Genomic DNA, 27,205 nt, shown 5'->3' on the forward strand with positions numbered 1-27,205 from the left:
AGCAGATGACAGAGCTGAGGTCCAGTCGTGAAGGAGGAATTGGACCTCAGAATGTGGTTGAGCAGCTCTCCTTGAATGCAAATTAGGTTGAAAAGGCCAGTTTCAGGTCTCTTCCTCTCACATCGGACATCTGCTTTCCATCATACCAAGCTTTCCATTCTCTAAGGATTCTCCTTCAGTTCCACGGAGGGTTCTTCACATCCACAGTGAGGTCCTCCATAATCTAATTGGTTCTCCATTTGCTTTGAGGTCTTGTGGAAATCTCTGTATTTCTGAGGAACTGTACGCCAATGCATTTCTGACTTCTGTTTTGCTTCTTGTGTGAAGTGTGTCAGGATAGTGGTGGGCACCTTGAGGTGAGGTGCAGAAATCCCAGGAACGCTAGAGGGAGACATCACAAGTTTTCGGGTTGATCCTTTCCAGGATTAAGGTGGCTTTCATTTTAATCATACAAAATACAGACCCAGTAATCACATCAGGTGATAAAGCAACTCCCTAATATGAGGAAATCTCGTTCTTTGTTTCACTTCAAAAGTTCATTTCTTGGGTTGCCTGGTTGGCTCAGTTGGTTAAGCGTCTGGGTTGAGCTCAAGCCATGATCTGACAGTTTGAATTTGAGCCCTGCATCAGCCTCTCTGCTGTCAGTGGAGAACCCATTTGGGATCCTTTGCCTCTCTGTCCATCTGGCACATGTTCTCTGTTTCTCAAAAATTAATATTAAAAAAAAAAAAAAAAAAGAAAGTTCAGGATGCCTGGGTGAGTCAGTTGGTTAAGAGTCCAACTCTTGGTTTGGCTCAGGGCATGATCTCAGGGTTTCTGAGTTCAATCCCCACATAGGGTTCTGGGCTGACAGCCCAGATGGTGCTTGGTTTCTCCCTCCCTCCCACCATCCCTCCCTCCCACTGTCCCTCCTTCCACCACCCCCACCCCCCCGCTGTTTCCACACTGTTCTTTATCTCTGTGTCTAAATAAACTTTCATTTTCTTTGTATTAAGTAAAATAAGAAATTTCCACTCAATGTTTTGCATTCCTCAATGGTGAAATAATGTAAAGCACCTATTATTTTCATATAATTCTATTTAAATTAATGCCATAGGGGAGCTAGGATATTTAGAAGTGAAAACTCACAGCCTATAAGAAAGTCTCAATTGTTACTTTATTTCTTAATTGAATCCTTCTATGAATGTATCTTGTATAATATGAAGTCCCTGTGACTTTGTCATATGTTTCCACTCTGAGTCGTTATGTAGGAGCTTCCTTTATGATGTGTTATACCAAAAGTCTTGATATACCATGGGCATTTGCTTTATAAGAAGTGAGGCAGACAATTAGGAAATGTCCTATGTTTAGAAAAAGAGTTCATTATGAATGTAATTTCACGTGAGAAAAAATCAATTATTATTTACTTATTCAGAATGTATTTGAATTTAACACCAAAGATTTTTTTTATAAAGCGATTGTTGGCCTATTTTACATTTTTGATTGTGTTTGTTTATTTAGAAATGAAAGGTTTTGGGGCACTTGGGTGGTTCAGAGGGTTGAGCATCTGACTCTTGATTTCAACTCAGGTCATGACTTCATGCTTTGAATTTAAGCCCTAAGTCCAGTTCTGTACCCAGTGTGGAGCCCGCTTGGAATTCCCTTCTCTCTCTCTCTCTCCCAGCCTCCCTCCTCCCTCCTCCCTCCTTCCCTTTCTCTCTCAAACTTTTTAAACATTCACAAAAAAGAAATGAAAGGTTTTTGTTTGCTTGATTCTAAAGAATGGATTATAGGGGACCTGCGTAGCTCAGTTGGTTAAGCCTTCAACTTCAGCTTAGGAAATGATCTTGGGTTTGTGACTTTGAGCCCCATGTCTGGCTCTGTGCTGAGATCTCACACAGCCTGGAGCCTGCTTCGGATTCTGTGTCTGCCTCTCTCTCTAAGTCTCCCTGGCTTGTGCTCGCTCTCTCTCTCTCTCTCTCTCTCTCTCTCTCTCAGATACATAAACATTAAAAAAATGAACAATGGATTATTCCCTGAAATCTGTGTGATAGGAGAAATCTATTCACATAACACATTGTTTAATGTCTTAAGTGCTTATTCACAAAAGTTTTCATTAGAGGTTTCCATGGTTGATTTTAAGGAACATTCTTGACAATTGTAATGCCCGTGAAGACATGCCAGTAATTGAAAATGTTCCTTTTTCATGGGTACACAGTCACAGTTGAAAATTAGAGCTATAGCTAGGGGTGCCTGGGCTCCGGTCATGATCTCTCGATTCATGAGTCTGAGGACTGCATTGGGCTCTGAGCTGACACCGTGGAGCCTGCTTGGGATTCTTTCTTTCCCCTCTTTCTCTGTTTCTCCTCTGCTTTAGGAGAGCATTCTCTCTCAAAATAAGCTTTAAAAAATATCTACATTTATCATGGGCCTCTTTTAAATACTTCATCATTTTTATGTAGAATTTTTTGGGTTACATTTTGTCTGGGCTTGCAATTCCATAATAATGTGCCTCCTTTTGTATGGAACTTTCCACAGCATTATTTCGGTGGGATTTTGCTATTACCTTTGTATTTTGTTTTAGGGTCACAATTTTTTAAATTTTTTTTTACATCTTATTTTACTCTTGAAGGCAAGAGAGAGAATATGAGTGGGGGTGGGGCAGAGAGAGAGGGAGACACAGAATCTGAAGCAGGATCCAGGCTGTGAGCTGACAGCACAGAGCCCGATGTGGGGCTCAAACTCATGAACCCCAAGATCATGACCTGAGCTGAAGTCCAACACTTAACCGAATGAGCCACTGAATCAACCCTTACCTCAGGACTTGAATTCCCAAACTGGGAGATCATGCCTTAACTGAAATCAGGAATTGTACACATAACTGAATGAGCCACCTTCGTGCCCCTAAGACACTGTTTTAAGCCGATAGTGTCAATTTTATACAAATTCTTCTATGTATCATCTCTGCACCTGCACCCACTTTATGTTGATGACATCATAAATTCTATTTTTATATTGCATATATTATTACCTAGATTTGATTTTTATGCTTTTATTTAAGAAAAAGACTGTAGCAGAAATAAATGTGACGTGTCCTACCTTATTACAACACTACAGGTTTCTATGATTGTGTAAATATTTATACTTCTCAGAGCTTTAGGTTATGTGTTTTCAGTTACTGTTTAGAATCTTTTTAGTTCAATAAGGACTTTTTAAAAAAATTTTTTTAATGTTTATTTATATTTTGAGAGAGACACAGAGACAGAATCTGAAGCAGGCTCCAGGCACTAAGTCGTCAGCAAGATAGTAACACAGGGCTTGAAGTCACGAACCGTGAGAACGTGACTTGAGCCAAAGTTGGATACTTGACAAACCGACGCACCCAGTTGCCCCTAGAAGGACTTTCTTTAACATTTCCTGTAGGGTGCCTGGGTGGCTCAGTCGGTTGAGCGTCCAGCTTCGGCTCAGGTCGTGATCTCACAGTCTGTGAGTTCGAGCCCCGCGTCGGGCTCTGTGCTGACAGCATGGAGCCGGGAGCCTACTTTGGATTCTGTGTCTCCCTCTCTCTCTGCCCCTCCCTGCTCATGCTCTGCCTCTCTCTGTCTCAAAAATAAATAAAAACATTTTTTAAAAAAGTTTAAAAAAACATTTCTTGTAGGACAGATCTGCTGATAAACTTAGAGGGGTTTTGCCTTGGCAAAGTCTTCATTTCTACATGCATGGAAAATAGCTGTGCCAGGTAGGGTATTCTTGGTGGATATTTTTTGATCTTTCAGTATTTGAATACATCGTTCAATGCTTTTCTTTCTATAACATCTACAGAGAACCCCACTAACAATCTTGTAGGAGCTCTCTTGTACAAGATAAGTTGCCTTTGTCAAGCTTTTCAAAATTCTCTTTTCACTGGTCATTTTTGGTCCGTTAATTACAACTGTGTTCATGTCCTGTCTTTTTTCCTTCAATTTTTATTTAAATTTTAATTAGGTAATATGCAGTGCAATATTGATTTCAGTATAATTCATTCAGTGGCTCATCATTTGCATACAGTGCTCATCATAACAAGTGCTTTCCTTAATAGCTATCACCAAGCACACTGTCCCTCACCCATCTCCTGCCATTGATACTTATCCTACTGTGAATTTACTGTGCTTGTGAACTTGCCTCTCCTTTCCACATATAGGGGAACTACAAGCCTTTAGTTCTTCATGGAAACTCGCTGCCCCCTTTCACTCTGCTCTCTTTATGGGGTCCCCATAATGTACACATGGGTCCACTTGTAGGTGTCCCATGTGTCCTGAGTCTTTCTTCTTTTCCACAGTTTTCTTTGGTCCTCTTAGGTAATTTAAAACAAGGGGTCTCCAGGTTGCCCAGTTCTTTCTTGTGCTTGATCAAGTCTGTTGCTGACTCCTTAGTATATTTTTTTTTTTTTAATTTTTTTCAACGTTTTTTTTTTTTTTTTTTTTTTTTTTTTTGGGACAGAGAGAGACAGAGCATGAACGGGGGAGGGGCAGAGAGAGAGACACAGAATCGGAAACAGGCTCCAGGCTCCGAGCCATCAGCCCAGAGCCTGACGCGGGGCTCGAACTCACGGACTGCGAGATCGTGACCTGGCTGAAGTCGGACGCTTAACCGACTGCGCCACCCAGGCGCCCCTACTTAGTATATTTTTAAATTCAAAGATTCTCCACTTGAGCTCCCAAATTCTGGGTGATTGTTTCTTATACTTTGCCTCTTTGGGTTTCCATTCTGGTCATGCATAGTTTTTCTGCTCTCATTTAGTTACCTGTCTGTTTTCTCTTCTTCCTCCATGGGCATCTTTATGATGTTGTCTTCTTGAATTCTTGGTCATACCATTAATACTTCCTGATTAATTCAAGGTCAGTTTTGGAGATTTATTTCATTCCTGTGAGTGAAACAAATTCTTCTTTTTCTTTATGGCCTTGTGGTCTTTTGTTGAGATTAGTGAATTTAAGAAAACAAACTCTGGGTTTAGGCTTATGAACTTGTTTGTACAGGAGAACACAAGTAATTGGTAACGTCTGAATTTTTGGAATTTCCCAGTTTACGGAAGTATAGTTACTTCTTTAGAGCCCATGATACCTTCCTCTGTTGTCCTCAGCTCTGTAGTTTCTCCAGTGTGTAAACAAAAGCTCACCTGTTTTCTGAGCAGCCATCACAGTGCATCCAGCGGGTGCCCTCATTCTCTCTACTTCCATGTCCTTCATGACAGAAATAAGTCCCTCAGGCACCTGCAGAAAAGCCAGATCACTGAACATAGAGGTCACTCCTGTGTTTTTGCCTCCTGATGAGAGGTAACTGTTTCCACACAGTGTTGCCAAGGAGTGTCAGGAAGGGTGAGTAGCTGTTGTGGGCCAGTGTCACAAACTTTGTCTCTTTGATGTTTTTCTTTGTCTTTTGTACTTGCCTGCCTGGGTGGGGTTCTCCTAATTGCCTTCTGGAGCACTCACAAGGTAATTTAGTCCATTTCTGTCTCCATGGAGGAGCAACTTCCCGGTCCTGCCTATTTCTCCACTGCTGATGTCCTGTGATGGGTGTTAATTTTGCATATTAGCATTTTCACATATATGCATGTGAGTGTAGTAAGTGAGAGAACTGATTGTGTATCTTTTACTTGTGTCTTTCCATAACACCATAGGCCTATTGGCAAAGTCAGGTAAGGAATATTCATTTTAAAGAGTGACGTAGGAACAATGAGATACCACCTCACACCTATCAGAATGGCTAACATGAACAACTCAGGGAACAGTAGATTTTGGCAAGCATGTGGAGAAAGAGGATCTCTTGTGCACTGCTGGTGGGCATGCAAACTGGTGCAGCCACTCTGGAAAACAGTATGGTGGTTCCTCAAAAAATAAAAAAAAAGAACTACCCTGCTATCCAGCAATTGCACTACTAGATATTTACCCAAGGGACAAAATTATGCTGTTTCAGAGGGGCACATGCACCCCAATGTTTATAATAGCACTATCACCAATAGCCAAAGTATGGAAAGACCCCAAATTTCCATGGATGGATGGATAAAGAAGATGTGGAGTGTATGTGTATGTGTGTATATATATATATACACACACACACACACACACACACACACACACATATATATACATACATACATACACACACAATGGAGTATTACTCGGCAATCAAAAGTAATGAAGTCTTGCCATTTGCAAGTCCATGGATGAATTGGAGAGTATTATGCTTGGCCAAATTAGAGAAAGACAAATATCATATGACTTCACTATATGAGGACTTTAAGACCCAGAACAGATGAACACAAAAGAAGGAAAGAAAACATAGTGTAAAAACAGGGAGGGGGACAACACATAAGAGACTCTTAAATATGGAGAACAGAGGGTTATGGGAGGGGTTGTGGTGGAGGGGTGGGCTAAATGGGTAAGGGGCATCAAGGAATCTACACCTGAAATCATTGTTGCACTATATGTTAACTAACTTGAATGTAAATTTAAAAAATAATAGAAAAATTATAATGAACAAAAAAAATACCTCAGGCACCCTAGAGTATACTCTATACTGATTATTTCCTTGCTCTGGCATTTTCGGTGCCCGTGATTGTCCTCATACTTGCTCACTCATGTCCCAGTGTACCTGCCCCACCAACATGCATCCAACCATGTTCCATGCAGCAAAGGAGGCAATGGAAATCTGACAGGACTTAGAGAACTGGATCTGAAGTCTTTCTGTTTCCATTCAGGGAAGGCCCTCCTCCCCAAGTCACTACTCCCTCCAAGTCTTGGACCAGAATTGTAATATATGGGTTAGTCTAATTAGAAACCGTAGCACTGGTGGACACATAAGATATTTGCAAACTGCTCCCGTTCTCTGAACTGTTTCACAGTATTTGACAAAAAGGCCATCACACTTTGCCCTGAAATTAGCCCTTAAATTTAGAATATCCTTAAACGGAATGCACGGGGATTTATTCTACATGCACATGGACTGCTGAGGAAGAACCGCATAAACCTGCAATTACTGATGGTCTTAGGGTAAAAGCCAGCAAGTACAGATTTATAGTGAGAAGGCTATATTTGGTCTCTTTACAACATATAACATGTACTAATGTGTTGTACAGATTGTGTTATTAGACTCAGTTTTACTTATGAAGAAAGTAAACCTGTTGTGTATGGTGAGTGTGAGAGCACACGAGCATGATCACAAACAGAGATTTCCAAGAGTCACTTATCTGTGGCCAAGTCCAGAATGATCTCTGACTTAGTTCCTGCAGAGGTTGTCAAACTTAGCTTTCATCAGAATCATCTGGAGTACTTGTAAATTTTGGAATAGTAATAGAAGGGTCCTGGAAGAAGATAACAGGAGGTAGAAAATATATTTGAAGGAATAATAACCAAAACATTCCCTATTCTGGCTAAGGAAACAGACAGATCCAGAAGGCACAGGGGCACCTGGGTGGCTCAGTCAGTTAAGCATCGGACTTCAGCTCAGGTCATAATCTCACAGTCGGTGAGTTTGAGCCCCATGTCAGGCTCTGTGCTGACAGCTCAGAACCTGCAGCCTGCTTCAGATTCTGTGTGTGTCTCTCTCTCTCCCCTTCCTGTGTTCATGTTCTGTCTCTCTGTCTCAAAAGTAAAAACTTAAAAAAAGTTTTTTTAAATAAAAAAAAATCTGGAAGGCACAGAAAACTCCCGTGAAAATCAACAAAAGCAGGCCCACAGCAAGATATATTAGAAAATAATTTTCAAAATACGGTGATAAAAACTCTTCAAAGCAGGAAGACATCTTTCATTTATCAGGGAGAACCATAAGGTTACCTGGTGATTCTTCAACAGAAACTTGACAAGCCAGAAGAGAGTGGCATCATCTATTCCACGTGCTGACTGGGAAAAATAGGCAGCAGGGAATTCTCTATCCAGCAAGGCTATCATTCAGAAGGGAAGGAGAGACAGAGTTTCCCAGAAAAGCAAAATCTCAAGGAATTCCTCACCACTGAACTAGCCCTGCAGGAAATGTCACAGGGGAATCTTGAAGTGCAAAGAAGACACCAAAAGTGACACAGAAAAAGGATCAAGAAAGTTTCTAGAAACAATGACAAAATGAGTAATAAAATGGCAATAAATATATATCAATAAATACTTTCAATGAAAACGTACTGTACATTCCAATCAAAACACAAAGGGTCTCTGGATGGAATAAAGCAACCAAACAAAAACAACAAAAAATAAAGCCCAGGCCCATCTATGTGCTGCCTACAAGAGACTCCATGCAGACCTGAAGACACAGATACAAAGTGAGGGTGATAGAGAAACCTTCCTCACGCAGGTGAAGGTGCAAAGAAAGCCAGAGTAGCAATACTTAGGACAGACAAACCAGATATTTTGTTCTTGTGTGGCAATTACCCTGCTTTGGTACCAGGGTAATGCTGGCCTCCTAGGGTTATTTTGAATGGGTTCCTTCTATGTTTAAGATTTTAATGAAGAGTGCCCTAAATTTTGTTTTCTTTTTAATGTTTGTTAGAATTGACCAATGAAGGCAAGAGGCTGTGGGCTTTCCTATGCTGGGAGGTTTTTTATTCCAAACTCAACTTGTACATTTGTGATGGTCTAAGAAGATTCCTTATTTCTTGAGCTCAAAATTCATTTCTCAATCTTGGTAACTTGTGCGTTGTTTAAAATTAAATTTTTTTCTACTTTGTCTAACTTGTTAGTATATCATCGTTGATAGTGATCTGTTATCACACTATATATTTCTGTGGTTATCTGTTCTGGGGTTTCTGTTTCATTTCCCATTGGTGCTTGAGTTACCTCTCCTTTTTTCTTAGTTAATGGAGTTGGAGAATTTCCATTTTTGTTTGTTTTGAAAAACCTGGGCATTATTTTCCATGTTATTGTTTATTCTGGTCTCTCATTTCTAATTTTTAAATTTTTAGTTTTCTTTATGTGTTTATTTATTCTGAGCAAGAGAGAGCGCGCATGCAAGCTGGGGCAAGGGGCAGAGTGGGAGAGACAGAATCTTAGGCTCCTCACTGGGAGTGAAGCCCTACCCAGGACTTGATCCCACAACTCTGGGATCATGACCTGAGCTGAAATCAGGAGTTAGACGCTTAACAGACTGACCTACCCAGGTGCCCCAACTATTTAATGAATTTCTGATTTTTCCTTGGTATTTCCTTCTCCTCCTGCAGAGCTGAATGTGGGGCTTGAACTGGCTAACCACGAGTTTGTGAACTGAGCCAAATTCAATTGCTCAGACGACTGAGGGGCTCAGGCACCCCTGTTGTTGTTTTTAATATTTATTTGTTTTTGGAAAGAGAGAATTCCAGGCGGGCCCTGTATGGACAGCACAGAGCCCGAGAAGGGACTGGATGTCACAAACCATGAGATCATGAAAGGAGCCAAAATCAAGAGTCTGATGCTAACCTACTGAGTCACCCAGGCGCTCCTTAAAGGCAAAGACCATTTTGTGTGTTTCATTCACATTGCAGAATTTGGGTTCCCAATTCTCCAGTTTACATTTGCACACACATTCATTGCCAAGTGATTGTGGGAAGGGTGCACTAGCTGAGGGAAATTTGAGAGAGCCACAAGTGCTGGCCTATGAAGCAGACTCAAGCCAGAAATACTGAACTCAGACTATGTCCTTTAAAAGATCAGCAAAAGAGTGCAATCATCTCTGGGTGACCTTGTGAACAAACAGGCATTCTTCCTATTGGGGGTGAAATTCTTTTAGTACCTGTGGAAGGCAATTTGGTAATATCTAGCAAAATTATGTATACTTCTACTAATTTTGAGCACATCTCTTTGCTAACAGTTTCCCCTCAAATTTACCTACACAGTACTTGCAAACTTGCACAACAGTGACCTTCAAGTATTCACCACCCCTATGTAAAAGGCAAAGACTGGGAACAACCCAAAATCCTTTGGTAGAAAACCAATGAAGTGGAATAATGCCCAAATAATAGGAAGGAGGAAAATAATGTACCTATATAATTTCATTTAAAACACACTTTTGGAGAGTATCTAAGGAAAGAAATCTTTGTATTTTGGTAGAGTATTAATAGGTGGATACATGGAAAATTATACGGATAATAATTTTATAATCCTTAAATGATAGGAGGGAGACTTTTCTATCATTTTAAGATTCTCATCCTTAGGATCTATTAAAAACTTGAAAGTCAGTGTAAATATTAGTGTCACCTAAGAAAATAGCTTATTCCAATAAAGCAACAACCAGTATTCTCCCCTTGGACCGTAGTTCTCATTATATCGCAATTGTTGGCAAGTGTTCAATAATATCCTGCCCAATGCCATTACATTCAAAATGTGCCCAAAGCCATAGAGAACCACCACGTGGTGACCAGGATCCACTGGCCAGCTCTTACCTGGAAACTGAGATGCTGCTTTCCCACAGTCTACCTCATCTCAAATGAGCCCCTCCCCTGACGATGGAGGCTTGAGCCCCAGCATTGCCTCTGGTCCTGGCAACCAATGATTCTGCCATGACAGGCCTGCAAGGACCAAATGTGCAAGGCAGACCACCCATTGTAAATAATCAAACCCTCTCACCCTGTGGAGCTGTGCCAACTTCCCCTTCTGACACTCCAAATACGAGGAAATCTATCTATGTCTAGTTCTTCAAAATCAGAGGCACAGTTGTTGTAACAATCATTTCTTGGGGATGTGGAAAAGAGGAGAATGATCTTTCCTCCAAAATCTTGGGCAGGAGCTGCTTTCTGACCACAAGAGTACTGGTACAGTTCTCAAGGCTGTAAGGGAGGGCGTCAAAATGCCATTGTGGTACATGCCTGGGCTCTTGCTCTACTCTCCAAATGAACTTGCACAGTGTGCCAAAATGCACCTTTCTTTCCCCCAGGTACCCAAAATCTCTATGCTGTGTTAAACACCCCAGATTGATATGTAGGTAGGTAAGTAGGTAGTTAGATAGCTAGGGAGATAGGCAGACAGATGTCTTCATGATGGAGTCCTGGTAGGTTTTATCTTTTTGGAAAGTCATAGCCATTCTTTGTTATCTACTTCTTGCCAGATAATTATCTATTGTGGGCTAGATTTATCTTTATTTCTATGGGATCAGTTATACTGTGTCTGCCTTCACTTCTTCACTTCTGATTTTAGTTAGTCTTCTCTATCATTCTGACTTCATTAGAGACAGGTCTGTTGACTTTGGGGGGTTTTCTGAACACCAACTTTTCTGTTGTTGATTGTTCCTATTTTTGCTTTATTCTACAGTTTTCATTTCTGTCTTAGGTTTCAATTGCCTTACTTCTGCTAATTTTGAGCACATACGGTACTTTCTTCACTTTCTGAGAGACAAGAACGTGATTTGTGCTACAGCAAGAGATGCTACAGAATTCTCTACTAAGCTATGTGGTCAATTCGTTGTGTGCGAGTTTACGTGTCCATGGAAGAAGGAAGTCCTGGTGATTTTTTCTTAGCTGTCTTCCTGATATTCTGATTGATGTTAACGTTCTATATTAGAAGTTGTCAGTACATACCTCTGAGAGTAGTACCCCAGAATGATTTTACTTTTCTCTTTTTTGACCTCAGTTCAGCTATATTTTCACATGGCACCGATACATTCCTGCCAAAGTCATGCATTGACGCTTCGATCCAAAAAGGGTCATGAGTAGATATAAACACAGTTCCCTTGAGAATGTACACTTAACGACAGACTGGAACAAGGTTAGGGAAAATGAAGGGCAAAGGTATCTGGGGACTCCTTTCCAGAGACCAATGATGAATGTAATAGATATGGGGAAGTCTTTTATCAAAGTGCCAACCTTATTCCACACAGGAGTATCCCTAAGAGAGGGAATCTTTATAAATATATTGAATGTGGGAAAAATTTTAACCTGTCTTCCAATGTTGGTGGTCATCAGAGGATTCATGAGGGAAGAAACCGTTGCAGATGTAATCAACCTGGGAGCATGTTTAGTCATTCATCAAGATTCAGTACAGGTCAGACAACTGGTACTGGAGAGGAAAGTTATATAGGTAACGTATGTGGCAAAGCCTTTGACCACCAGCAATGGCATACTGGACAGAAACCTTATGAATGTGAAGAGTGTGGCAAGAGCTTTAAATTGTGCCCAACCCTTACTCAACATAAGTTAACTCACATTGGAGAGAAACCTTACCAATGTAAAGAATGTGGCAATGTCTTTAACCAGTCCTCAACCCTTACAGGATATCAAAGAATTCATACTGGAGAGAAAACGTACCAAGATAAAGAAGATGGCAAGTCCTTTATCCGGCCCTCATCCCTTACAAGACATCAAAGAATTCATACTGCAGAGACACCTTCCAAAGGTAAACGATGTCATAAGACCTTTAGGCATCATTCACAACTTTCTGAACATCACAGGATTCATACTGAGGAGAAACCTTATCAATGCAAAGAGTGTGGCAAGGCCTTTAACTGGCACACAGCCCTTAGGAGACATCACAGAATCCATACTGGAGAGAAACCTTACCAGTGTAAACAATGTGGCAAGGTCTTTCGGTACTTCTCAAACTTTATAAAACATCGCAGAATTCACACTGGAGTGAAACCTTACAAATGTAAAGAATGTGGTAAAGCTTTTAACTGGCACTCAGCCCTCAAGACACATCACAGAATTCATAGTGGAGGGAAACCTTACCAATGTAAACAATGTGGCAAGGCCTTTACCCGGCCCTCAGCCCTTACAGAGCATTGCAGAATTCATACTGGAGAGAAACCTTACCAATGTAAAGAATGCGATGAAGGCTTTTACTGGCACTCAGCCCTTAAGTTACATCAGAGAATCCATAGTGGAGAGAAACCTTACCAATGCAAGGAATGCGGCAAGGCCTTTTCCCGGGCCTCAGTCCTTACAGAACATCACAGAATTCATACTGGAGTGAAACCTTATCAATGTAAAGAATGTGGCAAGGCCTTTTTCCACCAGGAACACCTTGATGTACATCACAGAGTCCATACTGGACAGAAACCTTACCAATGTAAAGAACGTGGCAAGGCTTTTGGGTTCGTCTCAAACTTTATACAACATCGCAGAATTCATACTGGAGTGAAACCTTACAAATGTAAAGAATGTGGCAAGGCCTTTTCCCGCCAGGCATATCTTAATGTACATCACAGCATCCATATTGGAGAGAAACCTTACCAATGTAAAGAGTGTGGCAAGGCCTTTAAAGTGCACTCAAAACATACTCGACATCACAAAATTCACAGTGGAGAGAAACCTTACAAATGTAAAGAATGTGGCAAGGCCTTTAACAAGCAATCATCCCTTAGACAACATGAAGGAATTCATACTGGACAGAAACCTTACCAATGTAAAGAATGTGGCAAAGCTTTTAACTGGCAATCGGCCCTTAAGAGACATCACAGAATTCATAGTGGAGAGAAACCTTACCAGTGTAAAGAATGTGACAAGGCCTTTTCCCGCCAGGAACATCTTGATATGCATCACAGAGTCCATACTGGACAGAAACCTTACCAATGTAAAGAATGTGGCAAGGCCTTTTCCCGCCAGGCACATCTTAATGTACATCACAGAATTCATACTGGAGAGAAACATTACCAATGTAAAGAGTGTGGCAAGGCCTTTAAAGGGCTCTCAGAACTTACTCGACATCACAAAATTCATAGTGGAGAGAAACCTTACCAATGTAAACAATGTGGCAAAGCCTTTAACTGTCAATCAGCCCTTAAGAGGCATCACAGAATTCACAGTGGAGAGAAACCTTACCAATGTAAAGAGTGTGGCAAGGCCTTTAAAGGGCACTCAGAACTTACTCGACATCACAAAATTCATAGTGGAGAGAAACCTTACCAATGTAAAGAATGTGGCAAAGCCTTTAACTCTCAATCAGCCCTTAAGAGGCATCGCAGAATTCACAGTGGAGAGAAACCTTACCAATGCAAAGAATGTGGCAAGGCCTTTACGCACCACTCAAGCCTTACCAACCATCACAAAATTCATACTGGAGATTGACCTTACCAATGTAATGAATGTAGCAAGGCCGTTCCCCCCAGGCACATCTTAATGTACATCACAGAATTCATGTTGGAGAGAAACTTTACCAACGTAAAGAGCATGGGAAAACTTGATTACTGTTCAACTTTGACTTATTAACACAGAATTCATACTAGAGCAAATCTTCTAAATGTTCAGACTATGACAGAATTTCTAAGGACTTCTCCATTGTTATTCCACATCAGATAATTCATAGTGAAGAGTAATGATACCCATTGGGAATGTGGCAAGATACTAAAGCAAAGCTTAAACCCTGATTCTTCATCAGAGAATATATACTGGAGATGATCTTACCAATCCAAAGAATTTGGCAAGCCTTTTAATCAGTACTCAAGCCTCATCCAACATCACAGAACTCATACTGCAGAGAAAACTTACAAAGAATGTGGTAAAAAACGTTTCAGACTGCTCAAGCCTTACTCATTACCATAGTTCCTGTTGCACAGAGACGTTACAAATATAATGAATGTGGCAAACCTCTAGCCTGGACCTCACAACTGCCTCAGTATCATAGGTATGACACAAGAACAAAAGTATAACATGTAAAGGGAGTGGTCATGCCTTTAACTCAATTCAGTCATGACTCAGTATCTCCAAATGCCTACTTGGGGATAATGTATGAATAAGGAAAGACCTTTTTAAGTATACACTTTGGAAAACAAAGCCATACAGAGAGGAAAGTAACCTGAAAGATATAGTTAGTCATCTAATTATCTGAACATCAACTGTCAATAAACGTCACAATTCACAGTAGAAAGGAGTACATCGGTCACTCTATTCAGACGTTCTTCTCCATAAAAATACTTAACCATATGGGATAAAACAAAGTGGAACACTTAGATATCGAGTATGTGGGTATGCCTGAAAATAGACACGGGGCTGTTTTTTGCATAGGAATAAGTAATTTCAATGTGTTTTTGTTTTACCTTGGCCCTCTTTAAGATGTTGACTACAAGTATTAATGTATCTGTCCTCCCAAATCAGTTCAGAAAATTCACTGATTCCCAGTGGGTGTTGAAAGTATGTGGCTGATTTTTCCTGCATCATAGATATCAGATGCCCTTCCCTCTTAGGTGGGACTCCTGCATACCTGATTTTCCATGGAGATGGAGGACAATATCATGTACAATCTATGAACAAACCTAACTGGAGATGTCACTTATGTTTCTAATACTGATGTAAGTTATTACAAAATGGGTGTTCAGAACGTCATTCTTGAATATTTATGAAAACTGAAAAAGTTTCTGAATGTTAAAAATAAAATGTTTTGTTTATTGGTTTTGTGCAGTCCAGGCACATACTTAGACAAGTTCTTAACAGATGTAGTTAGAAGTAGAGAATACCAGTTGATGTGGTTGAAACGAAGAAACCTTCACACATATCATAAAGGGAGTAACTAACTCTTCCCTAACATGGCCTAGGATTGTACACTGACCTCTTTTAAGAATTACCTGAGGTCTCAAAGTGTTCTGGCATGCAAAATTAAGGTGTTAACAAAATAGATTTTTATAAGATGTCTCCTTAAAGCCTCCTGGTAACCACAAAGCAAAACCTGTAGTAGATACACAAAACCCAAATCGAAAGGAATCAAAGTACACCACTAGAAAATCAACAAATCACAAAGAAAAAGACCAAACGGGTAAGCAAGGGGCAAGTACTTCTACAACAGCTAAAAACATTGAAAACAATGACAAGAGTAACTCCATCCATACCTGTGTCAATAAGTACTTTAAATATAGAGGGACTAAATTCTCCATCCAAAAGATACATTGACTGAAAGGAAAGAAGTACACAAATTAAGGGTATGTGCTGCCTTCAAGACACTCACTTCAGGTGTAGGAACACACTCAGGCTGAAAGCACAGGTGTGGAAAAAGATCTTCCATGCCAATGGAAAAAATGTCTTCAAGAATTCTTTCTTGGCCATCAGCTCTGGACCACCCCACTATCACCCCAAAACTTGCTCATTCGCATGTATCAGAGAAAGTTCCATTTGTAAACGCGTGTCCTTCTGTGAAGCAGCATGGAGGAGAATGTGTAAATTTGCAGAAACTCTGATCAGTGGAGAAGGCATGGATTCAAATCAGGACAATAACCATACCCATGGTTACTGTGTTTTCCTTGCTCACTTCCCAAATGCTTCCCAAAAGGATCCTGTGTGGAGTTTGCATTAATAATCATTGCTGCTACCCTCCCCCTCAGATTCCCTCAACTGGTGTGGGTGGAAACAACAGTGTTGTTTTAGTGAAGTGCTCCAGGGGATTCTGTTATGGGATTTTTACATAAATACCCAGGATTCAGGGATTTGTTTTCTCACTGAATCAAAGAATAAAGAGGTGGACACAAAATGAGCAACAGGCAAAACTTAATACAGTATAACAGAGGAAGAGTAGTAGGAAAGCTCTCTTTACAGAGAGGGGGCGTTGGAATGTGAATACCAGTGACAATAGGCAAGGGCCTTTGTGGTATAAGGTTCTGGTCTCTCCCTCTTCCCTTCCCCCTTGTTCCTTCTCAAGTCCTACACTTACTGGATTAACAACTCCAGGTGCTGGGTTGTCCCTTCCTGATTGGCTCATTTCCATTGCAGGAACGGTGGTCTATGGCCATATTGTTCCTTGTGGGTTTTAAGTTTTATCATCTACCAGTTTTTAGTTAGGTCTTTAGTCAAATTCCTGCGGGGGAGTAGGTGGTGTCTGTCACATTCTTAAGAGGAACCTTACACCTGAGGGGGTTTTCAGTAGTCAGACATTCCCAGCATTGTTCCAAAATGTGTTTTCCCCACCCAGGGACCTCAGGTCCTAATGGTTCCCTTTCTCCTTACTGAATCCGATCTTTTCCTATCAAAATGCTAAGGGAAGCCAGAGTTAAGCTGAAAGGCTTCCCATTAAGTTATCAGAGTTGAGTGCAGGCTTTGGCTCAAGGGTCTCCTGTACAGGAGTTGGGGAGGGTCAGGTCCATGTAACACACTGTTCCTATGCTCAAGCAGAATTTGTGGGCTTCTGTGTGAGGAGAACCCCCCGCCCCCTGCCAAAAGCAGAGACAGGAAACTCAGAGGCTGGTCTTCAGGTGGGACACCATAGTTTCTGAATAGCTCCTGACAGAAATGATGAGGAACTTGGGTCTTTTTTGCATTTCAAATCCCTGCCAGCAGGTGACCAGGTTACTGGTGAAGAGGTTGCAGTGGTGGCTTTAAAGCCTTTTGCTCCCACTTCAGCTGGGATTTCTCCACAAAAATCTTCTGAGAAAAATCTTGAAGAGGAGAGGAAAGGAGAAATGGCCAATTCTCAGGTAAGCCTCGAGTCCATTGCAAGAGAACCTGTCACCTTGTTCTCAGGATAATCCATGCGTGTAGAAATTGCAGGACATCTGGGTGGTTCATTCAGTTGAGCATATGACTCTTGATTTAGGCTCAGGTCTTGATCCCAGGGACCTGCTATCCAGCCCTGTATCAGGATTCCTTCTGAGCTTGGAGCCTACTTAAGATTTTCTCTCTCTACCTGAGTCCCTGTCCTCCATTTGCATGCATGCGTGCGCTCGCGCTCTTTCTCTCTCTCTCTCTCTCTCTCTAAATGAAAAAATTTTAAATACCAATGGTTTTATTTGTTTGGTTCTTATGGTTTTGCTTTAGGTTTTCACCTATTTTTTTTTTAATTTTTTTCAACTTTTATTTTGTTGAGGCAGAGACAGAGAGCATGAACAGGGTAGGGTCAGAGAAGGAGGGGGACACAGAATCCGGAACAGGCTCCAGGCTCTGAGCACAGAGCTGGATGTGGGGCTCGAACTCACAGACTGCGAGACCACGACCTGAGCCGCAGTCGACGCTCAACACACTGAGCCACCCAGGTGCCCCAGATTTTACCCTATTATTAACATTTCACAAATGATATTCCAGGTTATGTCTTCAGAACATTCCTCCCCTATATCCCAGAGACCTCTCTCCCTTTTCTCCAACCTGGCTTCTAGTAGGGCAACAGCAGTTGTCACTTTGAATTAAATTCCTACAAGTATTGAAAATATTCCCTTTGTGACAGATCCAGAGAGGAAGGTGTTGAGGCCAACTGTCCTGTTGCTGATGGGGTCTGGTCCTGGGATACCAATCAAGGAAAACCATTCCCGTGTAGGTCTTATCCGAATGCTTTCTGTGCCCCGGTAGAGGAGGATTATGAAAATGCACAAATACACAAGATGGATATGAGGCACAGAATAACTTAGAATGTTCCTGCTCTTGAGGATGTGGAAAAGCTACTTTAAGATACCCTAGATATTCCAGGACATGACAAGTATATGCAGTAAAGTCTCTATAAATCCACTGTGCTTAACTTGTTTATATTGTGATTTACTGTTTGGGGTCACAAGAGCACACCGGCAATCCGATGTCCTGAGGTGTACCTTAGGCACTGATAGCACTTTGTTTCCTTACAGCTGATGTTATCTTCTATCACTTGGGTTTGTGCTCTCTGCCAGATTCCTCCCCTGTAATGTTCATATTTTTCTTATCAGTTGTAATGATTTCAGCCAGATTCCCTGAGTAATTTCCAGACACCATCACATTTAAACTGGAAATATCTTTCTCCTAGTTTCTCTTTTCTTGTATTCTTTTTACCTTGTAGCTTTTTTGTTTTAAGTTTTTAAGTTTATTTTGAGAGAGAGAGAGAGAGTGAGAGCAGGGGAGTGGCCAAGAGAGAGCCAAGTCCCAAGTAGGTGACACAGGGTTAGCACTGAGTCAGACACGGGGCTCGAACTCACAAATCAAGACGTCTTGACCTCAGCCTAATTCAAAAGTCAGAAGCTTGATTGAGCCATCCAGGCACCCCTCCCTCCATTGTAGTTTCTGAGGAGGAGGACAAATGCAAAAGCAATGTGGATAAAATTGAAATTTCTCACAACTTACAAGCCCCACAGAAATACTCAAGACTGGCCAAGGAAGATATTCCTCAAGGAATTCACAACTGCTTTAATGGTGATGCTTTCCTAGAGGCAAACAGCAAGCTTAGCTTTACCCTAGATAGAATTCCAGGTCCTGGAAGTCTTCTTTAACATAGGAAATCCCTGTAGAAACTTATAATTCTTCCCCCCACCCCCAACTTAAAGTATATAATCAACAGCTCCTCTCAATCTCCTTCAGCTCCTTCTTCCCGCAGATCCTGTCCCTGTGCTTTTACACAAACAGCATCGTTTACCAAAATGGCTCAAGGCTATTTCCTTGAACATTGTCTCCTGGCCCACATCAAATTAGTCCCCACCGGACAATGATACCCTTATTGTTGTGTAGTAGATGTAATGACCTCTACATCGAGGTTCTCAATGAGTCAGACCTTCATCCTGTAGCTTTTTGTTTTGCTGCATAGTCATGACACATGCATACTCTATTTACTTCTGTGTATTTCAGAAAAAGAAAGAAGAATCACATAGTACCAAGAATTACCATGTTTGAGTGTCTTAAAATCCTGAAATAAAACAGCACAAATGATGAATGAAATAAAGCTTTCAATGAGGGGCACGTGCATGGCTCAGTTCATTAAGCGTGGGACTTCCACTCAGGTCATGATCTCACCAGTCCTGAGCTGGAGCCCAGCATCAGGTGAACAGGAGCCATGCCTCTCCATTTCTCTCTCCCTCTCTCTCTCTCTCTCTCTCTCTGCCCCTCCTGGTATTCTCTCTCTCCCTGTCTCTCTCTGTCTCTCTCTCTCTCCTTAGTAATAATTAATTAAAAAATAAAATTTAAAAAAGCTTTCAAATAAAAACTATATTAGCAGAACATGGAGTACTATGGTCAAGACAACTCTTGAGATACTGTGTAGTGCCAGATAGTTTATTGAAGTAGCACAGGGCAGGACCCATGGGCAGAAAGAACTGTACTTTGGCTGCATGAAGCTTATATGTTCAAGGGGATGGTAGGTGCACAGAGTGTTCAATCACAAATGTTTCTTTAAATTTCTACGTGTAAAACTGCTTCTGCAAGATTTCTCTGGTGCTTACCATTCAGTTCAATATGAAGCAGTGGTGACATGTCCCTGTTGTCATGAGACCCTGTAAAAATGTAATAACCAGGGATACCTAGGTGGCTCAGTCACAGCCTGGAGCCTTGAGTCACAGCTTGGGGTTCTCTCCCTCTCTTTGCCTCTCCACCTTTCACACCGTGCTTATCCATGCTCTCTTTCACAATATAAATAACCTTAAAGAAAAATGTAGGAACCAGCCTTTATTTGATGAATGTCCACATAATACAACTGTATGTTAGCTTTCTGTCCTAAAGGTGAAAATTTTTCTGATTGTATCCCTCATCATACTAGAGTCAGAAATAACTGTTGTATTTGTATCTTAATGTGTGTTTGTGTTGATAGTGTGAGTAAAAGACCTAAGCACCATTATCTACAATTAGTTTTATGAGTTTCATGTCACTGAAAACGTTTTGTTTGATTTTGAGGAAGAGAGAGGCAGGGGCAGAGAGAGAGAATCCCTAGCCAGCTCCAGACTGTCAGCACAGAGCCTGAGGTGGGGTTTGAACTGGTGAACTGTGAAATCATGACCTGAGCCGAATTCAAGAGGTGGACACTTAACCACCTGAACCACCCAGGTGTCCTTCATTGAAAATGTTTCCTAGTCACCAGTATACTTTTCTACATTTAATATCTATACAACTTCTTTGCATATTTATGGATGTGAGCATGGAATGTATAAAGGTGATCAATTTTGTGTGCATACCTTCTTTCCATCATTCTTCAGGTTTGACACCTGCTATGATCATTTGGTTAGGGGCCCCTCTGTATATTTTAGGTGTCATTTTAGGTCAACTCCAGGTCAGATGACCTGGGTTAAAACCTGATCCCTACCACGTTGGATACTTGAAAAAATATTCACATGGAAATAGAAGAATAATGTGTCTGTTGTCTTAGAATATGATTTATTTTCCAATAAGTTATGAAAAACTGAATGCTCTCTACTAACCAGGAAATGCTTGGAAAGTTTTATTGCCTTTCTTGCTATTCTAGTAGAACCCATAGTTGCTATGAATACCATTCAGTTCCAAGTTCCCCAAAAGTTCTTGTCTTTGAGTTCTTCTTCGTTATTGAAATATGTATCTCTTGGCCCATAGACTAATGCCTCGTTAGAAATGCAGACATCTACCCCATCTTAGAACTCCTGAACAGTATCTGCATTTTAACAAGATCCCCAAGGTCCTGTTGTGAAATTCTAATTCATATTAGAATATGCTAAGTACATTTGTCACTCCCCAGAACTTTCCATTTAAGAAATAGATAGCACATGTACTGTATGATGTAAATACAGTATTCAAAATGTATATGCCTGTGTTGATGCCTTCACTTTAAAAATTCTCTTGAATAAAAACAGTATTTATAAAGGTTCTTACTTCCAAGGTAAAGAATATGCTAGAGAATAATACTGGGTGACAAATAATCTTACCTCATCAAGCAGGAACCTCACCTAAGCCAGAACCAGTTCTCCTGATCTAACTGAACTAACAGAAGTTCAGTCGTTGGTGAATCACAAAAAAACTATACCAGGTGAGGATGTGAGCAAAGCAAAAATGATTTACAAAAAACAAGGAAATCACAGGGAGGAAGTTCCAAATCAGATACTCACGGAGGAAGGGGGAATGGTGTCCTTTCATTTAGGGTTAGCGTGGATATTCAGAAAGGGGCGGCCATCATCTTATGTCAAGTGGAGTATAAGGTTGCACATAAGCCTTAAGAGAACAGTTGTGTACATACTCTGCATATTTCATAGGAAATGAGGTTTGTGCTCCTCCTTGGGTGAGATTTTAGTATTATAATGAGGTAAAAGGGAGCTCCTGGGTGGCTGAGTCCATTGAGCGTCATACTCTTAACTTAGGCTCAGGTCAGGATGAAAGTCCTGAGGTCAGGCTCCACTCTGAGCATGGACCCTGGTTGGGATTCTGTCTCTCTCTCTCTGCCCCACCCCCACTTGGGCACGCTCTATCTCACTCAAAGACATAAGATTTAAAATAAAATGTATGTATGAGATGAAGGTAACTGTACTCACTCCGTAGTTTAGTCTATTATGCATTGGCTTAGGTGTGAGTCAGGGGTTAATCTCCAACTGAGCCCATCCAAGCTCTTCCTCAGGGCAGTCATTACCTTGTGTTGGATGGTTTCTGTTTCCACTACAGGAGACTATACCCATGGGGAGTTTTTTGTGAAGTAAAAGATAAGATAGAAAAAGAGGTTAAGTAAAGTGTGGAACTAAGATCGGTGGGTACAAGCACAAGCATTAAAGTCAGGTCTTGGAGTCTGGCTGGTGACATTAACTGCCTCTTTCATTTGACCTAGCATTATGAACTCTGCCTGTGGCCACTTGAAAAGTGTGTTTTTTATTGCAGGGATTGCTGACATTCAGGGATGTGGCCATAGAATTTTCTCAGAAAGAGTTGAGGTGCCTGAACCACAGTCAGTGGGAACTGTACAGGGATGTGATGTTAGAGAACTACGGACACCTCCATTTCTTGGGTGAGGATAACTCTTTCCACGTTTCCCAAACCATACTCAGGGATTTGTTCCTTCCCTTGAAGACTGTCTCTTGGAATCTTCCTCTTTGCATGACTGGGATTCAGATCCCTGCAGTCAGGGAAAGAAGTATGGGTTTGTGGATGTAGAGAAAAATCTTCATGGTGTTTCCTTTTCAGCTTTACCTTCCCTTCCTTAGGGTAACATCATCATTTCTGTACATTAATGACAATTCTAAAGGCTAAGTGGCATAAAACGGTATCTCTTTTGTCTTAAATACCGATTTCTACTCATTACTGTCATGTTAGTACTCGGAAGTGGAGGTCAAGATCTGAACATGGAAAATTTGTCCTGCATGTTCTAAAGGGGTTGTTGGGCCACAGCATTTGGGAAATCATTTTCTAGCTTCCACTCTGTCCTCTCTGCTCTACTAAGCACAATAGTGGATCAGAAGTTAGAATCTCCAACCACACTCATATTCTTTTTTTCTAATAAACAGGTCTTGTTGTGTCAAAGCCAGACCTGGTCATCTTTTTGGAACACAAGAAGGATGTCTGGGCCGTGAAGAGAAAGGAGACCGTAGCTACACACCCAGGTAGGTGGAAATGAAGTGGATGACAGAGCTGAGGTCCAGTCGTGAAGGAGGAATTGGACCTCAGAATGTGGTTGAGCAGCTCTCCTTGAATGCAAATTAGGTTGAAAAGGCCAGTTTCAGGTCTCTTCCTCTCACATCGGACATCTGCTTTCCATCATACCAAGCTTTCCATTCTCTAAGGATTCTCCTTCAGTTCCACGGAGGGTTCTTCACATCCACAGTGAGGTCCTCCATAATCTAATTGGTTCTCCATTTGCTTTGAGGTCTTGCGGAAATCTCTGTATTTCTGAGGAACTGTACGCCAATGCATTTCTGACTTCTGTTTTGCTTCTTGTGTGAAGTGTGTCAGGATAGTGGTGGGCACCTTGAGGTGAGGTGCAGAAATCCCAGGAACGCTAGAGGGAGACATCACAAGTTTTCGGGTTGATCCTTTCCAGGATTAAGGTGGCTTTCATTTTAATCATACAAAATACAGACCCAGTAATCACATCAGGTGATAAAGCAACTCCCTAATATGAGGAAATCTCGTTCTTTGTTTCACTTCAAAAGTTCATTTCTTGGGTTGCCTGGTTGGCTCAGTTGGTTAAGCGTCTGGGTTGAGCTCAAGCCATGATCTGACAGTTTGAATTTGAGCCCTGCATCAGCCTCTCTGCTGTCAGTGAAGAACCCATTTGGGATCCTTTGCCTCTCTGTCCATCTGGCACATGTTCTCTGTTTCTCAAAAAAAAAAAAAAAAAAAAAGAAAGAAAGAAAGTTCAGGATGCCTGGGTGAGTCAGTTGGTTAAGAGTCCAACTCTTGGTTTGGCTCAGAGCATGATCTCAGGGTTTCTGAGTTCAAGCCCCACATAGGGTTCTGGGCTGACAGCCCAGATGGTGCTTGGTTTCTCCCTCCCTCCCACTGTCCCTCCTCTCTCTCTCTCTTTGTCTCTCTGCCCTTTCCACACTTCTCTTTATCTCTCCATCCAAATAAACTTTCATTTTCTTTGTATTAAGTAAAATAAGAAATTTCCACTCAATGTTTTGCATTCCTCAATGGTGAAATAATGTAAAGTACCTATTATTTTCATATAATTCTATATAAATTAATGCCATAGGGGAGCTAGGATATTTAGAAGTGAAAACTCACAGCCTATAAGAAAGTCTCAATTGTTACTTTATTTCTTAATTGAATCCTTTTATGAATTTATCTTGTATAATATGAAGTCCCTGTGACTTTGTCCTATGTTTTCACTCTGAGTCGTTATATAGGAGATTCCTTTATGATGTATTATATCAAAAGTCCTGATATACCATGGGCATTTGCTTTATAAGAAGTGAGGCAGAGAGTTAGGAAACATCCTATGTTTAGAAAAAGAGTTCATTATAAATGTAATTTCACGTGAGAAAAAATCAATTATTATTTATTTACTCAGAATGTATCTGAATTTAACACCAAATATTTTTTTTAAAAAGCGATTGTTGGCCTATTTTACATTTTTGATTGTTTATTTAGAAATGAAAGGTTTTGGGGCACTTGGGTGGTTCAGAGGGTTGAGCATCTGACTCTTGATTTCAACTCAGGTCATGACTTCATGCTTTGAATTTAAGCCCTAAGTCCAGTTCTCTACCCAGTGTGGAGCCCGCTTGGAATTCCCTTCTCTCTCTCCCTCTCTCCATTTCTACTCAAACTTTTTACACATTCACAAAAAAGAAATGAAAGGTTTTTGTTTGCTTGATTCTAAAGAATGGATTATAGGGGATCTGCGTAGCTCGGTTGGTTAAGCTTTCAACTTCAGCTTAGGAAATGATCTTGGGTTTGTGACTTTGAGCCCCATGTCTGGCTCTGTGCTGAGATCTCACACAGCCTGGAGCCTGCTTCAGATTCTGTGTCTGCCTCTCTCTCTAAGTCTCCCTGGCTTGTGCTCTCTCTCTCTAAGGTACATAAACATTAAAAAAATGAACAATGGATTATACCCTGAAATCTGTGTGATAGGAGAAATCTATTAACATAACACATTGTTTAATGTCTTAAGTGCTTAATTCACAAAAGTTTTCATTAGAGGTTTCCATGGTTGATTTTAAGGAACATTCTTGACAATTATAATGCCCGTGAAGACATGCCTGTAATTGAAAATGTTCCTTTTTCATGGGTACACAGTCACAGTTGAAAATTAGAGCTATAGCTAGGGGTGCCTGGGCTCCGGTCATGATCTCACGATTCATGAGTCTGAGGACTGCATTGGGCTCTGAGCTGACACCGTGGAGCCTGCTTGGGATTCTTTCTTTCTCTCTCTTTCTCTGTTTCTCCTCTGCTTTAGGAGAGCATTCTCTCTCAAAATAAGCTTTAAAAAATATCTACATTTATCATGGGCCTCTTTTAAATACTTCATCATTTTTATGTAGAAATTTTTGGGTTACATTTTGTCTGGTCTTGCAATTCCATAATAATGTGCTTCCTTTTGTATGGAACTTTCCACAGCATTATTTAGGTGGGATTTTGCTTTTAACTTTGTATTTTGTTTTAGGGTCTCAATTTCCTTTTTAATTTTGTTTTTATGTCTTATTTCACTCTTGAAGGTGAGAGAGAGAGAATGTGAGTGGGGGTGGGGCAGAGAGAGAGGGAGACACAGAATGTGAAGCAGGCTCCGAGCTGTCAGCACAGAGCCCGATGTGGGGCTCAAACTCATTATCTGTGAGATCATGACCTGAAGGAAGTTCATTGCCCAACCAACTGAGCCACCCAGGTGCCCGATAGGGTGACAATTTTCAATTCCTAATGTTTTTGGACAACGTGAGTAAGTCTAACTCAGATAAGATCAGCTTTATGCCCTTCGCTAATAAAAGTATCTATGTACTTGTAGCAATATTACCTGTGCGTACCTGTGACTCATCTTGTGTATTTCTTTCCTTGATTAGTGGTAAATGAATGTTGTATCCTGTTTAGGTGAGTTATCATGCTAATAGAATTAATTTCATCATGTATTTATTGGTGAGTGTAATGTCTGTATGTACTTTCATTCCAGGTACCTTAGAGATTACTTAAAGCATCTTAAAGGTATAACAAAGTTTTATACATGCTGCTAGTGCAGAGCTCAACACAGGGCTTGCTTTTTTTTTTTTTTTTTAATGTTTTTTTATTCCTCAGAGAGAGACCAAGTCCATGCAGGGGAGGGGCAGAGAGGGAGGGAGACACAGAATCTGGATCTCCAGGCTCCTTGTGTTAGAATAGAGCCCAATGCAGGGCTCAAACTCATGAACCCTGAGATCATGACCTGAGCTGAAGTCCAACACTTAACCGAATGAGCCACTGGAGTAACCCTCAACTCAGGACATGAATTCCCAAACTGGGAGACCATGCCTTAACTGAAATCAGGAATTGCACACATAACCGAATGAGCCACCTTCATGCCCCTAACACACTGTTTTAAGCCGAGAGTGTCAATTTTATACAAATTCTTGTACTTATCATCTCTGCATCTGCACCCACTTTATATTGATGACATTACAAATTCTATTTTTATATTGCATATATTATTACCTAGATTTGATTTTTATGCTTTGATTTAAGAAAAAGACTGTAGCAGAAATAAATGTGACTTGTCCTACCTTGTTACAACACTACAGGTCTATAATTGTGTAAACATTTATACTTCTCAGAGCTTTAGGTTATCATGTGTTTTCAGTTACTGTTTAGAATCTTTTCAGCTCAATGAGGACTTTTTTAAAAAAATTTTTAATGTTTATTTATATTTTGAGAGAGACACAGAGACAGAATCTGAACCATGCTCCAGGCACTAAGTCGTCAGCAAGATAGTAACACAGGGCTTAAGTCACGAACCGTGAGAACGTGACTTGACCCAAAGTTGGATACTTGACAAACCGACGCACCCAGGTGCCCCTAGAAGGACTTTCTTTAACATTTCCTGTAGGGTGCCTGGGTGGCTCAGTCGGTTGAGCGTCCAGCTTCGGCTCAGGTCGTGATCTCACAGTCTGTGAGTTCGAGCCCCGCGTCAGGCTCTGTGCTGACAGCATGGAGCCTGGAGCCTACTTCGGATTCTGTGTCTCCCTCTCTCTCTGCCCCTCCCTGCTCATGCTCTGCCTCTCTCTGTCCCAAAAATAAATAAAAACATTT

The 27,205-nt window shown here is 41.0% G+C and overlaps 2 protein-coding genes across 2 annotated transcripts; both read left to right on the plus strand.

Moving 5' to 3' along the window:
- The first annotated feature begins 11,920 nt into the window (after positions 1-11,920).
- Positions 11,921-13,972, plus strand: LOC144614679 (uncharacterized). The gene is made up of 2 exons (XM_078439244.2): positions 11,921-13,673; positions 13,758-13,972. The coding sequence occupies exons 1-2, from the start codon at positions 11,921-11,923 to the stop codon at positions 13,970-13,972; spliced, it is 1,968 nt and encodes a 655-aa protein (XP_078295370.2).
- Positions 13,973-17,172: 3,200 nt separating this feature from the next.
- Positions 17,173-23,118, plus strand: LOC144614680 (KRAB domain-containing protein 5-like). Its single transcript, XM_078439245.2, has 3 exons — positions 17,173-17,301; positions 22,376-22,502; positions 22,999-23,118. Exons 1-3 carry the CDS (start codon positions 17,287-17,289, stop codon positions 23,106-23,108), a joined length of 252 nt encoding a protein of 83 aa, XP_078295371.2. The 5' UTR covers positions 17,173-17,286; the 3' UTR covers positions 23,109-23,118.
- The last annotated feature ends 4,087 nt before the right edge of the window (positions 23,119-27,205 follow it).

This window comes from Panthera onca, chromosome E2, assembly GCF_046562875.1.
Source record: "Panthera onca isolate mPanOnc1 chromosome E2, mPanOnc1 haplotype 2, whole genome shotgun sequence".
NCBI classification, from domain to species: domain Eukaryota; kingdom Metazoa; phylum Chordata; class Mammalia; order Carnivora; family Felidae; genus Panthera; species Panthera onca.

Excerpts from the sequence above, each read along its gene's own strand:
- LOC144614680 (XM_078439245.2), top strand. Across the intron at positions 22,503-22,998 it reads CGGACACCTCCATTTCTTGG|GTCTTGTTGTGTCAAAGCCA; the intron begins GTGAGGATAACT and ends TCTAATAAACAG.
- LOC144614679 (XM_078439244.2), top strand. The coding sequence starts at position 11,921 with ATGTTTAGTCATTCATCAAGATTCAGTACAGGTCAGACAACTGGTACT. Across the intron at positions 13,674-13,757 it reads ATGTGGCAAAGCCTTTAACT|GGCACTCAGAACTTACTCGA; the intron begins GTCAATCAGCCC and ends AGGCCTTTAAAG.